The sequence below is a fragment of the Plectrocnemia conspersa genome, unplaced genomic scaffold, assembly GCF_051122295.1.
Source record: "Plectrocnemia conspersa isolate PC_06_02 unplaced genomic scaffold, ASM5112229v1 ptg000013l, whole genome shotgun sequence".
NCBI lineage: Eukaryota > Metazoa > Arthropoda > Insecta > Trichoptera > Polycentropodidae > Plectrocnemia > Plectrocnemia conspersa.
In genome coordinates this window covers 29,308,661-29,321,840 of record NW_028277177.1, presented here as the reverse complement: position 1 = coordinate 29,321,840, position 13,180 = coordinate 29,308,661, and the positions used below count along the sequence as shown (strand labels likewise).

General features: G+C 30.8%; 2 protein-coding genes across 3 annotated transcripts in view; both read right to left on the bottom strand.

Annotated features, from left to right (window-relative positions):
- Ttd14 (TRPL translocation defect 14) overlaps positions 1–8,924 on the bottom strand; it is a 40,973-nt gene extending 32,049 nt beyond the window's left edge. Inside the window, exons 1-4 of one of the 2 annotated variants that reach the window (XM_088201548.1) lie at positions 8,699–8,924; positions 8,506–8,573; positions 5,775–5,812; positions 5,518–5,555 (exon numbers count right to left, since the gene is read on the bottom strand). In XM_088201548.1, the coding sequence (XP_088057674.1) occupies positions 5,518–5,555; positions 5,775–5,812; positions 8,506–8,573; positions 8,699–8,759 (205 nt within the window). In that variant the 5' untranslated portion in view covers positions 8,760–8,924. The remainder of the gene's footprint in view (positions 1–5,517; positions 5,556–5,774; positions 5,813–8,505; positions 8,574–8,698) is intronic. The other variant, XM_088201547.1, reaches the window with a different exon arrangement.
- A 2,995-nt stretch (positions 8,925–11,919) lies between these two features.
- Positions 11,920–13,058, bottom strand: LOC148227796 (uncharacterized). Its single transcript, XM_088202047.1, has 3 exons — positions 12,468–13,058; positions 12,178–12,404; positions 11,920–11,928 (listed from the first exon to the last, which is right to left on the bottom strand). Exons 1-3 carry the CDS (start codon positions 12,937–12,939, stop codon positions 11,920–11,922), a joined length of 708 nt encoding a protein of 235 aa, XP_088058173.1. The 5' UTR covers positions 12,940–13,058.
- Positions 13,059–13,180: the final 122 nt, after the last annotated feature.

Below are 13,180 nucleotides of genomic sequence, written 5' to 3'. Positions count from 1 at the left end.
TGATTAAGCACGCGTTTTAAAGAGTGCCAGGGATGGCAATAGTTTTGAGCCACGCCAAACAGTTGATCGGTGGTCGTCGACTGGATTAAAGAGGACAGCGCAGTTATTTTTTCTTGACCTGAAGTCAGTGTTTATTATACAGCGCAATGGAGATTCGTCCGAGGGAATTCATTGGGCGATGGGAGGCGACGGAAAAGTGGGCAAAAAGTTTTTGTTCAAAAATTAATGTTTTAGGCGTTTTATATTTATAAAAAAGTTAATAGTTTTTGCATAAAACATAATGCGTTTTAGGATATTTTTAAGCGGCTGCTGTAATCGTTTATTCAGTAAATTATTTTTTTTATCAAAATTGTTTTTAATTTTTCATAAATAATTAATCATATTTTATGTAAAAAGAGTTATTTTATATAGAATATTTTTGTCACACAAGAAAAAAAGTATTATTAAGGTTAATATTTCAAATATGGTTCTTCCTCCAATACTCAAGATTTTTATGTGACAATTGATTCAAAATAAACTTTATTTGCATACATTATTATAATTCCTGTTTACAAAATAAAATATTTTTGTAACCTAAATATAAAAATATATCTATAGCAATGATTGAAAATTAAAAAATAGCCCATAAATATTAAAAATTTAAGTGAGAAAATTGAAAAACAAGTTTCACATTAAAACATTACTCTATTATAAAGTTATTTTTTGCTTAAATAAATATGTGAGGCTCACACTGCTTTAAACCATTAACCTGGTGACCGCCATTAAGCAGACCTCAACGCCGAACTTTCGTCACTGAGCACATGGCCTCGTTTAAGGCATCCAGTACAGTCAGCATATCCTCAGGAGGACGATACTAGAACGCACCCCGTCAACAATAGCGCCTAGATGACGCATCGCCTAGGGTCGGTGCCCCCGGATAATATGCGCCATAAGACAGTTTAAGCTTAAAATGCGTTTCCCGAAAGTTTTCATGTTTTACTAAATTAAATGACATTTAATTTTAAACTTTTAATGGTAAAAGGGTCAAGAAATAAATTAAATATCAATGGGAAAAACAATATAAATTAAAAGAAAATCCTTATATGGTAAACGTAACTTTATACATCTAAGACACACTGTGGAAAATCGCTTGATGCGGAAAATAATTCTCCGAATACATAAGACAGAAATTTTTCAATACTAGTAGAATTGCAGAAAAATAAATGACCCTTAATCACAAAGAAATCGACAGGAAAGAAAGTAAATATCATAGCGTGATTATGTATTCTCATAAAGTTCAGCTTCAATCTGATAGTTGAAAATCTACTTTCAAATGTCTTTTTATATGTACGACCGCGAGACTGTAAAAACCTTAAGCGACATTGATCAGGTGAAATGCAAAACGTATCGATATTTTGGTCGTAAGGGGTGAGCGAAGTGCACCCTTGACCCATTACCGCCACCATCCCTCGACTCCTGCCCCAGATTTTGATATTCCACATACACAATAAAAATACGAATGATTCAACTATTAACGAATACTTATATCTGCGACCAAAGCCGCCCAAGGAATTTAAGAAAAAAACGTTAATATACGCATTCATTATAACAATCCGGAAATATCTGAGTCTTTTTATAGACGTTGGTACAACAAGATTATTTCTTATCGAGATTCTACGGCGCAATATCGAAATGCAAAACCCGACTTTGGTTACATTAGCATATGAAAGGTCTTTAACCTATAGATTTGCTTTTATAATTTAAAAATGGTTAATATTAACTGACACGCTTGTCAAGAAGATGCTCAGAATTGATAATAATAAGTGAAGATTGGCGTGCCAAGAATAGCTCGGATAGTTTCGCAAAAGTTTTCAACTAACTCGTGACCAGGAAGAAGCGCCTGCCACTTGTTGATGTAGTATATCGATTTTAAAGCTCCACGATGCCACCATCCTTTGACCTAGCACTCTACACGAATTGGAAGTGAAGCGACCTCTGAAGCAATTAGGGGCGGAATTCTTCTGCCCGAGTGGTCATTATTACGTGGTCACACGGGACAAATCGATCAGCCGTGGGACCTTGAAACGTGACATTCGAAACCTTTCAGGGAATTACTGTCCGATTGGTATGAGCACTTTAAGCTTATTATCCTGAAGGTGAGTATAAAGTTTACAGTTGTATATCAGATTTGAAGGCATACTTTCCATGACCATGCTTCAAGGGAAAATTTAATAGGTACATAGCCTTTGTCACCTTGTGTTATACAAAATAGTTATAACGTAACAATAAAAATGACCCTGATGTTATGTAACAAATTGAAGTTATGTTATACATTTGATACAGTAAAAATATGATTATTTTTAATTTAAAAAAATACAGCTAGCAATGAACGGGTTAAGAGCAAAAATTCTAAAATTAACATCGAGCACCATTGAAAAGATACACCAGCCACAGTTTCAGCTGTGGGCGAAAATATATTCACGCGAATAGCTCCGAGAAAAATATTACAAAATTACACGAATAGTTGACGCACATTTTGAGAATCTCCGTAGAGTATTTTGTCGCAATTTCACGAGCAGTACCATTTATCTATCCGTTTGCGATTAACGGGCATTCCTTCGAGTTTGACCAGTGATTTCGGGTGCATTATCTATTTGAAGAAAATGCTTTTAGTCTACGATAAGATCGCAAAATATGTGAAAACATGTACAATTAACAAAGAATGCTCGTTTATCTGAAGCATGCAAGTTAGTATGTAAAAACTATAAACGGAACGATACTAAATATAGTGACTCAAAAAAGGCAGTTCTACTATATTATTTTTAATATACAAGTGCAGATAAAATAACAGTAAAATAAAGTTTCAAATGTGAACCAAAAATATCAAAAATATTATGAACCATATATGAACAGGAAAAATAAAAAAATATTTATATTATATATGTATGAGCTTCTCGTTAATAAATAAATGGTATAGAATCTATAGATTCTTCAATTGCCAGAAATTAACCCTTTATTTTAAAATTGTCACATAAATAATCTGATTAAAGTATTTTTTTTTACAGTATGAAAGACACTTTAAAATGAACTTTATTGACTAGCATTAAGAGTTTAAGAAATATATGCGTTCAACCACCTTTGGCGTTAGTGCCGATTCGCATTAACCCGAGTGACGCTCGCGCGTTTCTACTTGTCTATATTACATACGATCAGGGATTTTTTGTCATGTAACGCGGTGGAACGGCGTTCCGGCACCTTTTTTACTAGTACTACTGATGTTTAAAAATCGATTGTCAATCTGCGTAGCATTTTATTTCTTTATTTTAACGTAAATATGACGTCATTATTTTAATTTTCCTTATTTTAAAGTGTAAAAATTTAACCCCAAGTTTAAAAATGAAAGAAAATCGTCGGTCCCAATAAAAAAGGCCAAACCAATAACAGAAACGACGACAGAAAATATGGAAACATTGGTATGATAAGAAGCAATGAAAAGTATGGATACAAAATATGTAGAGATAAGATTTTTTTCTACTATATATCGATTTTCAATAAGTGAGAATCAAATGAAGAACATCTAAACCTAATTTTGACCAATAGGAGAGCGCAAAAAACAATTATCCCTTCTCAGAAGTCAAAAATCCACGTCAAAAGCAATAAAATCGTACCGTCGCCGTCGCAGTGGGAACGCTCGTAACGAGCGTTCCCACTGCGACGGCGCCGACACGATTTTATTGCTTTTGACGTGAATTTTTGACTTCTGAGAAGTGATAATTGTTTTTGCGCCCTCCTATTGATCAAAATTCGGTTTGAATACACTTTGATCAATACTCCCACATCAATAAATTTTGAAATAAATAAATCTAGTAAAACGCTTGACAAGAAGTGAGTTCCGGCACCTCTTTTGCATTAGATTAGTTTTTTTGCATTTTTATTTTTAATTATTTTTCTTTTTAAATTATGTAAAAAAATGTAATATAAAATAATAAAACCTGATGTTTTTGATTACTTTTTTGTTTAAAAAAAAACGAGCATTAAGTTTTAGGATAACGTGTATACGTAGTGGTGTCATCTCGTTCAAACATATTTTTTAAAAGCGCAGTTAAACTTAAGGAGCCTCGCATTTTTTTGTAAAAATATCGCGCTACTTGGCTTAAATTTGAACGATATTTTTTTTATTTAAATTTATTTACCTTCAATTTCACAGTGCGCAGCTGAATTAATCATAAGATAGAAATATAACAGATAGGTGTTAATGAAAATTTAGACTTGAAGTAATTTATAAGCCACTAATTTAACACCACTACGTATATACTTATATATTAAGTAAATCAAATTGAATTTAAATTTACTAATAGATAATACATACAGTACTATGCATCTTGCGTAATATTTTTTTATTTTTTTGTGTTATTCCTTAACCCTTTGAGTAGTGAGTTAATTGTACGTACTGCTATAAAATGTAAATATATGAAACTCGATTCGACAGTTGCAAAACGTGCATTTGCTGTTCAAACCAAAACCTAACCTACACGAATTAACCAAACCTAAAGTCCAAAATACAAATTAAACCAATTCATTTCTCAGGGTAAAATTAGCGGAAGTAGATGTACGGAAAGAAGTCGCATTTTGCTCCATAGTTTGTCGACATTTCGATTTTACACTATGTTTTAAAAATATAATAGTTATCCTTACGGACTACTGATATAGGAGCATTAATTAAAGTGTATTCAAACCGAATTTTGGTCAATAAAGGGGCGCAAAAACAATTATCACTTCTCAGAAGTAAAAAAATCACGTCAAAAGCAATAAAATCCTGTCGGCGCCGTCGCAGTGGGAACGTTACTTTTAAATATCTTTATAAAATAAATAAAAGTGGTGGTTCAATGGTAATATTAATTTATAGCAATAAAATATTACCAATATTATATTAACACATTGAATATCGCAGTTTATTTGCGATAATTGGGACAAAAACTTTTTTTTTTAAATCAATTTTTTTTTATTGTATTTGCAATGGTCAAGTCAAATTAAGGATCCAGTATCAATAAAAAAATAGTGTTAAAAAAGTTTTGGAGCCATTGATCGAGACCATATCAGAGCTAATTATTAGCGGTTAATTTCAGAAGACTTTAACTACGAAACACAAAGAATCGATTTTTTGCATTATTTTAGTTAATACATATATTAGTTACTATACAATTTAAGGTGTATTTTTTGTATGAAGTTAAAATGCCAAAACACAGTGTTATTATAATTATAAATAATACGAATAAATCGAAATATTTACTAAAATCATTGATCATATCTAAAATTGGTTTTTCAATATATATAAATGTATTTTATATCTATATTATAAACAAACAAACATACTATTGCTAGACGTTATCATTTTAAACGTTCATATCAAGTAAATAGATAACTAATGAAACATATATGACTCACAATACGATTAACTGCTTTAACTAAGAACTGCCTTAATTAGATCATTCTCTACAATTTGGATACATAACAAAATAATAAAATGAATCGACTCACCCTGTTCGGCGCTGAGGTCTGAAAACTTGATACCGCCGCTGTAAAATGAAAATCGATTGGAAACGTGATCGTCACCCGTGGCAGATCGTCGAGGTGCCGTCTCTCTGACGGAGACGACTCCTCGACGCTATGCGCTAAATGACGTTAATAACCCAATGATGGAATGGATGTTGTTGTTTTAAACAGATTTGTGAGCATGACGGATGGGTCGTACACAGTAATGCATTTATGTAGTATGTATGTTTCAGATTTCGTACCTGAGCAGGATGGTGGCTGTTTCCGGCACGCGGAATACCTGCAAATAAACTCAGTGTGGAGCCACTTTCGTTATCGGGGCGGCACGCGGGCCACCCTTAATTTTTTTTAATCGGAAACAAACAGATCCGGCGGTTTTACAATACGTACGATAATATAAATACTATGACTGTAGTGGGAGTTTAAAAATACATTCATATTTAATCAATGAAATCTGTCGATTAATAGTCCAAACGCTTTCCCTCAATTTACTTACCGATGTCACCGCCATGTAGCACTGAGTGAAGTTAAATGATATTTTATTGTATGTTTAAGGAAACGCTGACTTTGTCATTAACAAATTATGACAATGCGGTTATTTGCAGTTTAATAAACATGTTTAGGAAATAAGCTAGGTATATTTTAGTTTGAGAATCAGAAGCTCTTGCAAAGTGCCCCATTTGACTGTTAAAAATCTTTCTTAGCCTGTAATGTATGCCTTTTAAAACAGTTGACTAAAATGTATACTGTTAACTGTAGCGTTAACCATGGTTATCTACGAAGGAAATAAACGACATGCCAAGTTCAAAATTAACATGTTCCTGCTACACATATGCAAATAACAATAGTAAACTAACAGCATTCAATTGGATATAATAGCTTATGTATCATTTAAAATAAAAACTAGTACACCTTGATATTTTAGTGGTAATTTAATATATGATAAATAATAGCGAAACAAGGTAAGCTTCAGTAAAATATTTTATTTTTATTATATGCTCTTCAAACTTTTAGAAATATTTTTTTGATGAATTATCGTATATTACTACTTTTATAAAATATGATCTATTATGCGTTTCATAATTAAAATAGTACACTCCTACTTCATATAAAAATCATAATTAATATCTTCATGAAATGCTGCGAATGTAAAGAATGGAACGGACCATTTTTGGCTAAATATTTTTGAAAGTGCTCTCTGGCAGGAAAAAAATGGTCCGTTTTTACTCATGTATCACTCTTAGGTTGCAACATGATAGGCGTTATTCCAATACATTACAACAAAGTAAACACGATCAATAGCTACTAAGTAAATATCAAGCTGAAATTATTTCAAGATATGTGCATTTAAAAAAATACTGTTTCATAAAATTACAATTATTGCATATAATGCACATTTAAATTGTCCTTTTTTAATTAATTGTATATTTACTGATTTTATTTTAATTATTTGTCCGTGAGATTTGAGAAATTTAGGAAAACCTAATTTATGATAATCGATCGAAATTATAAATCCGATTTCTTGGATACAATAGAAATTGTAAAACGTTAGGATCTATATGAGATTTGAACCTAGCTGTTTTAGATATATGTCACCGACTTATACCACGGTCTATGGTGCTGGTATTTTGTAGGTGACTGATTTCAAGAATAAATCGAATCATCATTATACATATCGTTTGCAGAATAAATTTAAAAGGTGAACATTAAAAAATAAATTGATAACATAAATTAAAATATATAGAGCATTCGATTTATTTGTTCTTTTGTATTATTCAAAATAAAAAACAAAATCATCAAAGCGATTTTTTAATGTTTTTAACTTAAGCTGTCAGTATAAATTTAAAAGTCAGAATTTAAATCAACTTTGGGTCAGAATAAAAATAATCAATGGTCATAATTGAGTTTAAAATACAGAGCTTATAATATAATATAAATAAAAACTGGCTATTCTTTATAAATACTGACAAATGAACTCTAATAAATATTGACTGGAAAAAATTATTCTGACCGTCTAATATTTACTCTAGCCATTTATATTATTTAATATAAACTCTGACCACAACCGTAATAAAATTCTGAGCCATTCAAAAATATGGCAACAAAGAAATTTACATCAAAAATGGTAGTCTCCTATTGTTTTTTTGCATTTGTATCTTTAAAATACCCATTAAATAATAATATGCAAAAGTTACTGACCAAAAAGTACAAGCCATTATTATTCAAATGCATACAATTACAATGTTAGGTTGATTTAGATAGAAATACTAACTATTGAAAAACATCAATGACATTTCTTTTGTAAAAGATTTTCGTTATTACTATTACTTTTATTTTTTACTTGAAAACTATTGTATCAAATGGTTATAAACAGTAACTTGCACTTTATTTTAATCAGATTTTCATAAATTTTATCTTGTAAATAAATGTCTTATTAAAATTATTTAAAAATGTTACTTTACATAAAAATTTCAGTGATGAACTTATTAAAATAATAATATTGAGAGTTGATAATAACTATGAATAGACGGTAACTTTGAAATAAATGATTAGTAGCTTTTTGACACAAAATTTTAAAGGCTTCAATTACGACTTATAACGACAATACTTTATTTTTATTAAGCTTGTACATAATATTTAACAAAACTAATTGTAATGCGTATAATTAAAATTATTTTAAAAACAGAACTCAAAATAACATATACTGACAAAATATATTGTTACATTCAGTAGACAACCAAGTCGATAAAAAATAGTGTTTTTTGTATACTAAAATCATAGTACATATTGTGTTTTTGAAGAGTTTTATAATTTTGAAAAAAAATGTATAAAAATCTCATTTTGACACTTGGCAGTGAAAAAGCGGACAGATTTCATCGAGTATGAATGAAAGTGAAGGAAATATTTTTAAAATCCCACTGTAGAGTCGAAATATAAATATAAATATAAATAGATATCGACATAGATGCATACCTTCCATCCCAGGTTCTCGAAGAAGGTGGATATTCTGGACTGGCCGGTGGTCTTGCCTCCGCACGGACCTGAAAGCACCGACGACACGTGAGTGATGATTGTAAGTGATAGAGAGAACTAGACGATAGTAAAAACAGTCGAAAGAAGGAAGGAACGGTGAATGGGAAGGCGAGGGCTCTGGAGATGGTCTGACCCCCGGTGAGCACGAGCCGGTGCACCCTGTGCAGCGTTTCCACGGCGTTGGCGGTCGACATGATGGTGGGTCGCAGAGATACCACGCCGGTGCACGCTGCGCGCTCTGTCGCCGCCGCCGCCGCCCTTGAGCAGACGTCCGCACGTGCGCCGCGCTACGGCGAGACTGAACGGTCGCCGTGCGCAAGCGAGCTCAATGTCGACGGAGTTGCCAGCTCCATGAAAACAAACCAAATATTATTTAAGGCACACTCGCACGTTCGATCAATTACGATGCTGTACACTTTTTTATTATTATTAAAACCCTTTAACCGCAGATGATACCTATAAAAATCATCAAGGTAATCGCCACCATGGATTGGGCACATAAATGTGTCATGAACCTTTGCGTCTTGTAATATGTTTTTTTTTATAATTATATAATATAAGGTTGAAAAACACTAATTTATTGTAATAGTATTTAAATAATTTATGGTTTGAATTGACGCTTCCCCACATATTAGCAAATTTAAAAATCGCGTAAAAATATCAGCCGCGGTGAAAGGAAATTGAATCTGCCTTATACATTTTTCAATTTCATCGTAATTTTTTCCATAATAAATATAATTTCATCAGGTTTGTGTAAACTGTCGAGAGACCGAAATATTTTTAATCGAGCGTAAAATGAGTCCATGCTATGCATTTTTGTCATTGTTTATTCACACACAAAAACGCATTATTTACTTAGACCCGATGACATCAAGCACGCGCGGCTTCTCAAACGTTCGCAATAAAACACAATACATTTTCTTACATTTTTTCTTTACAAATAATAATATTAAAAATAAATGATAAAAAACTTATCTATAAAAATTAAACCTAAATTACATAAAATAAAACATACATCTTTAAACATATAACATACAAAAACAATCAATTTAAAAAATTCTAAATGCCCAGCACTCCGGGCATTTTATTACTTTTTCCATTTGACCCACAAAACACGATACACGCGTAATTTTATTACCGGAACAAAAGTTACACGTACTTCTTCATCCAATATTACGAGTACTACTAGGCGAAGACGACGTAGGAAGATCTTCGGGGACAAAAGTCTTCACGATTTATATTATCACAAACTTTTGCGGTTTATGTACATAATAAACGTTCTCCTATCGTTCAATTACAATTTTTTATAGGAGGCGTATAATTAAAATGATTTAAAATAATAACAAACCTTTGTGAATACATGGGCAGCCCCTACGGCATAATAGTTACGCCACTATATATTACGCTCATACCTGAAAGCTATGCTGTCTTTAAATAATGAATTTTAGAAATAGCTTAGAATTTTCGTTTTCTTATACCTTAATATACATCTATATAAATTATTGATCATATATTCGATCGTAAGCCACTTTTAGGGTTAGCACAAACGCGTCGCGGAGATTCGTTTTTTTATATTTTAATTAATGAATCGAAATTAAACTATGTCATCAATATTTCAATGATAATTGTGATTTGTAAATACTTGTAAATATATGTATACGTTATTTCGACTGTTTTAATATTGTCAACTGTTTTTGTGAATGGTTTTTATTGTTTGTAATAATTAAATAATAATAATAATAATAATAATTACTAATAAATACTTATTAATAAATATTATTAAGATATAATTAATAAAATATCAATAATAACTTTTAGTAAATATTAAATAATAATAATAATAACAAAAACGATTCCTTGTCGTAGAATCATTTTATTTTACTTATTCTATTATTTTATAATTTATTTGTAATATATTTATTTATTTAGATTAAATTAATACCACCGTGACCCCAATGCGCCTGGAGTGTAGATATGTTGCACTCCTGCCGGTCCCAAGCCCGGATAAAGGAGGAGGGTTTCTATCGTGGAGCAAACCAACCAACGTGGATAAATCGCAAAGAAATAATAAATCCGCCACGATTCATAATGACCTAGACGATCGAAATCTAAATAAACGACTGAACTTCAATTTTGGAACCTGGAATGTGCAAAATTCCAACCAGTAAAAATGCAAACAATAGCGGAAGAAATACTAAAGCTCAAGATATATCTAGAAGCCCTACAAAAAATTAGGTGGAAATGCCAAAACCAATCACCGGTTGTAGCGCCGTGAAAGAAGAAGAGGAATATGTATATATTTTAAATTATACATATAATTATATATAGTTAATTGTAACATCGTATCTTGCTATCAAGTTTTATTATTTATTATTTTTATATATAAAGAAATATGACAACCTTCAACAACAAACAATTGCAAATTCTTCTTCCACATAAGAGCGTGCTATAATTTGTAAACACCATTGATCAAAAACAAGCGGTTTGGTTACTAGGGTTATTTTTGTGTACGATATATATGATTTTGAATGCATCTAAGAAATGTTGTCGATTTGTAAATTTTTATAACAGGATGTAGGTCAGACGACGAAAAAATGCGTTGCAGATTTATGTATTAAAATTGTCTCAGTGTGAAGCATGACCCTGCTTGTCATTCGCTTGTATAGTGTCGTGCGCGTGCATGTGTGTGTGTAGGTGTGCCAATTGATTTAAGTGCATAATAAGTTTTGTTTACTTCATATTACCAACAACACGATGAAATATGTTTGTTTATTGATATAATTAGAATGTTTAAATCATGTTAAACATACATATATAATTTTAAAATATAAAAATTGAGTATTTAATGATGTGTTAAACAGAGTAAGTAGCCAAAAAATGATATCGCTAAAAACGCATGGCGTACAGCGAGTAATTAAGAATTTACCGGTCGGCAGTCTAAGAGTTAATGCAGTCATACAACAATAACTTCAGCTGTTAACAAAAGTTTTTATCAAAAATTACATGAACATTGTCAATCAATCAAAATGATTTTATCGCAAAATATGTACCAATGTATTAAATTGATCCGTGTAATAAAATATTATCAAAATTAAGTGTATTTATTGATATGTATTAGCACGTGCTTATGACAATTGTAAAAAAATTGAGGGTTGTTCCTTTAAAAACAACTACTGAATTATAAATAAATTTCACAAAAAAAATATAGTTTTACAAGCCTTAAATATTTTTGTTGTTTAAACATAATGCAAAAAATGTAAAATGCTGCCCGTTCTTATAACGTTTTACGGCCAAAATATTTTTTGACAGCTAGCTATGACAGTTGCACGTGCGTGTAAATTTATGAAGGAATTTTTACAGAATCTAATAAATCCATATTTTTAATTTTCTCATAAACTTTTAATATTTCTTTACGTATGTGTACTTAATTGACTGTTAATATTGCACTTGATAAGAAAATACAAATATTTATTAAAAAGCATACATTGAAACAGCATTATAATACAAAACAAAGAAATAAACTATTACATTAATTATAAAAGCGAGTAGTAAATATAAAGAATATCTACAAAACACTTGATTGTCTAATTTTAGATTATCAACTACGCTCACATTGATGTTCAATATAAAGATATTATCAACGGCGCAATAATATAAGCCTTCTTCGCGTTTAGTTAATCGGTTCAAGTGCAAATTGTGATATGTATCGACATACATGTGAATTTGAGAATAATTTAAATTTGTATCATTTTTTATAGATAGCTTTGTAGTATTTTTGTACCAAATAACATTGCGTTCTTTAGTATGATTCAGGCAGGAAATAATTTTATTTGAATAAATATTCACTTTTAAAATTATATTTGTTATATTTTCAGTTGTGTGATTCGATGATGGATTTTTACAATATCTTCTAATTTCAATGTCTGGTACATTTTTAATTATTTTTTTAATCTCAGGCATTAGTTCTTTGATTAGTTTTGAACGACACGATACGAATAAATCTGCTATTGATACATGGTCTTCTATATTTAACGGATCAGATTGTTTTTTATTCTTTGAATGAATTCTACATAAGCCGATCTTCTTCCTGATGTAACGATCTTCTAATTTATTGCAAGAGGTCCAATGATTCCAAATTAGAAAGACTCTCCAATTGCTGTAAATTGATTCAAGATTTTTATTGGCGTTTGATATTGAATCATAGTTGTAGGTATAATTATAATATGTAATGCTTTTAGAACTCTCCACTACATCAATGAAAAATATATGTCCTATCTTAGTATTGTTGGTTCCTTCGTTTAAACAACTGTATAAACCTCTATTGTTAATATTAATATCTTCGATAATCAAATTATCTTTATCGTTAATGTACATTTTGTTGTTAGTATTGTTATTAACGTAAATCTGTTTCGTAAATGTTTGTAAGTTGTTGTTGAACTTTTTAACAAACCAATTCTTGGATTGATAGTCGAACGTCCTTCCGCATAGTTGGCAATTTAAACTGATTGAGTCGCTCAGTTTAACGTCAATGTATTGAAACTTCACGTTCAATGTCGTAGTAAATGATAGGTACTTATCAAAGCAAAATTCTTTTATATCAATACAGTGAGATAAA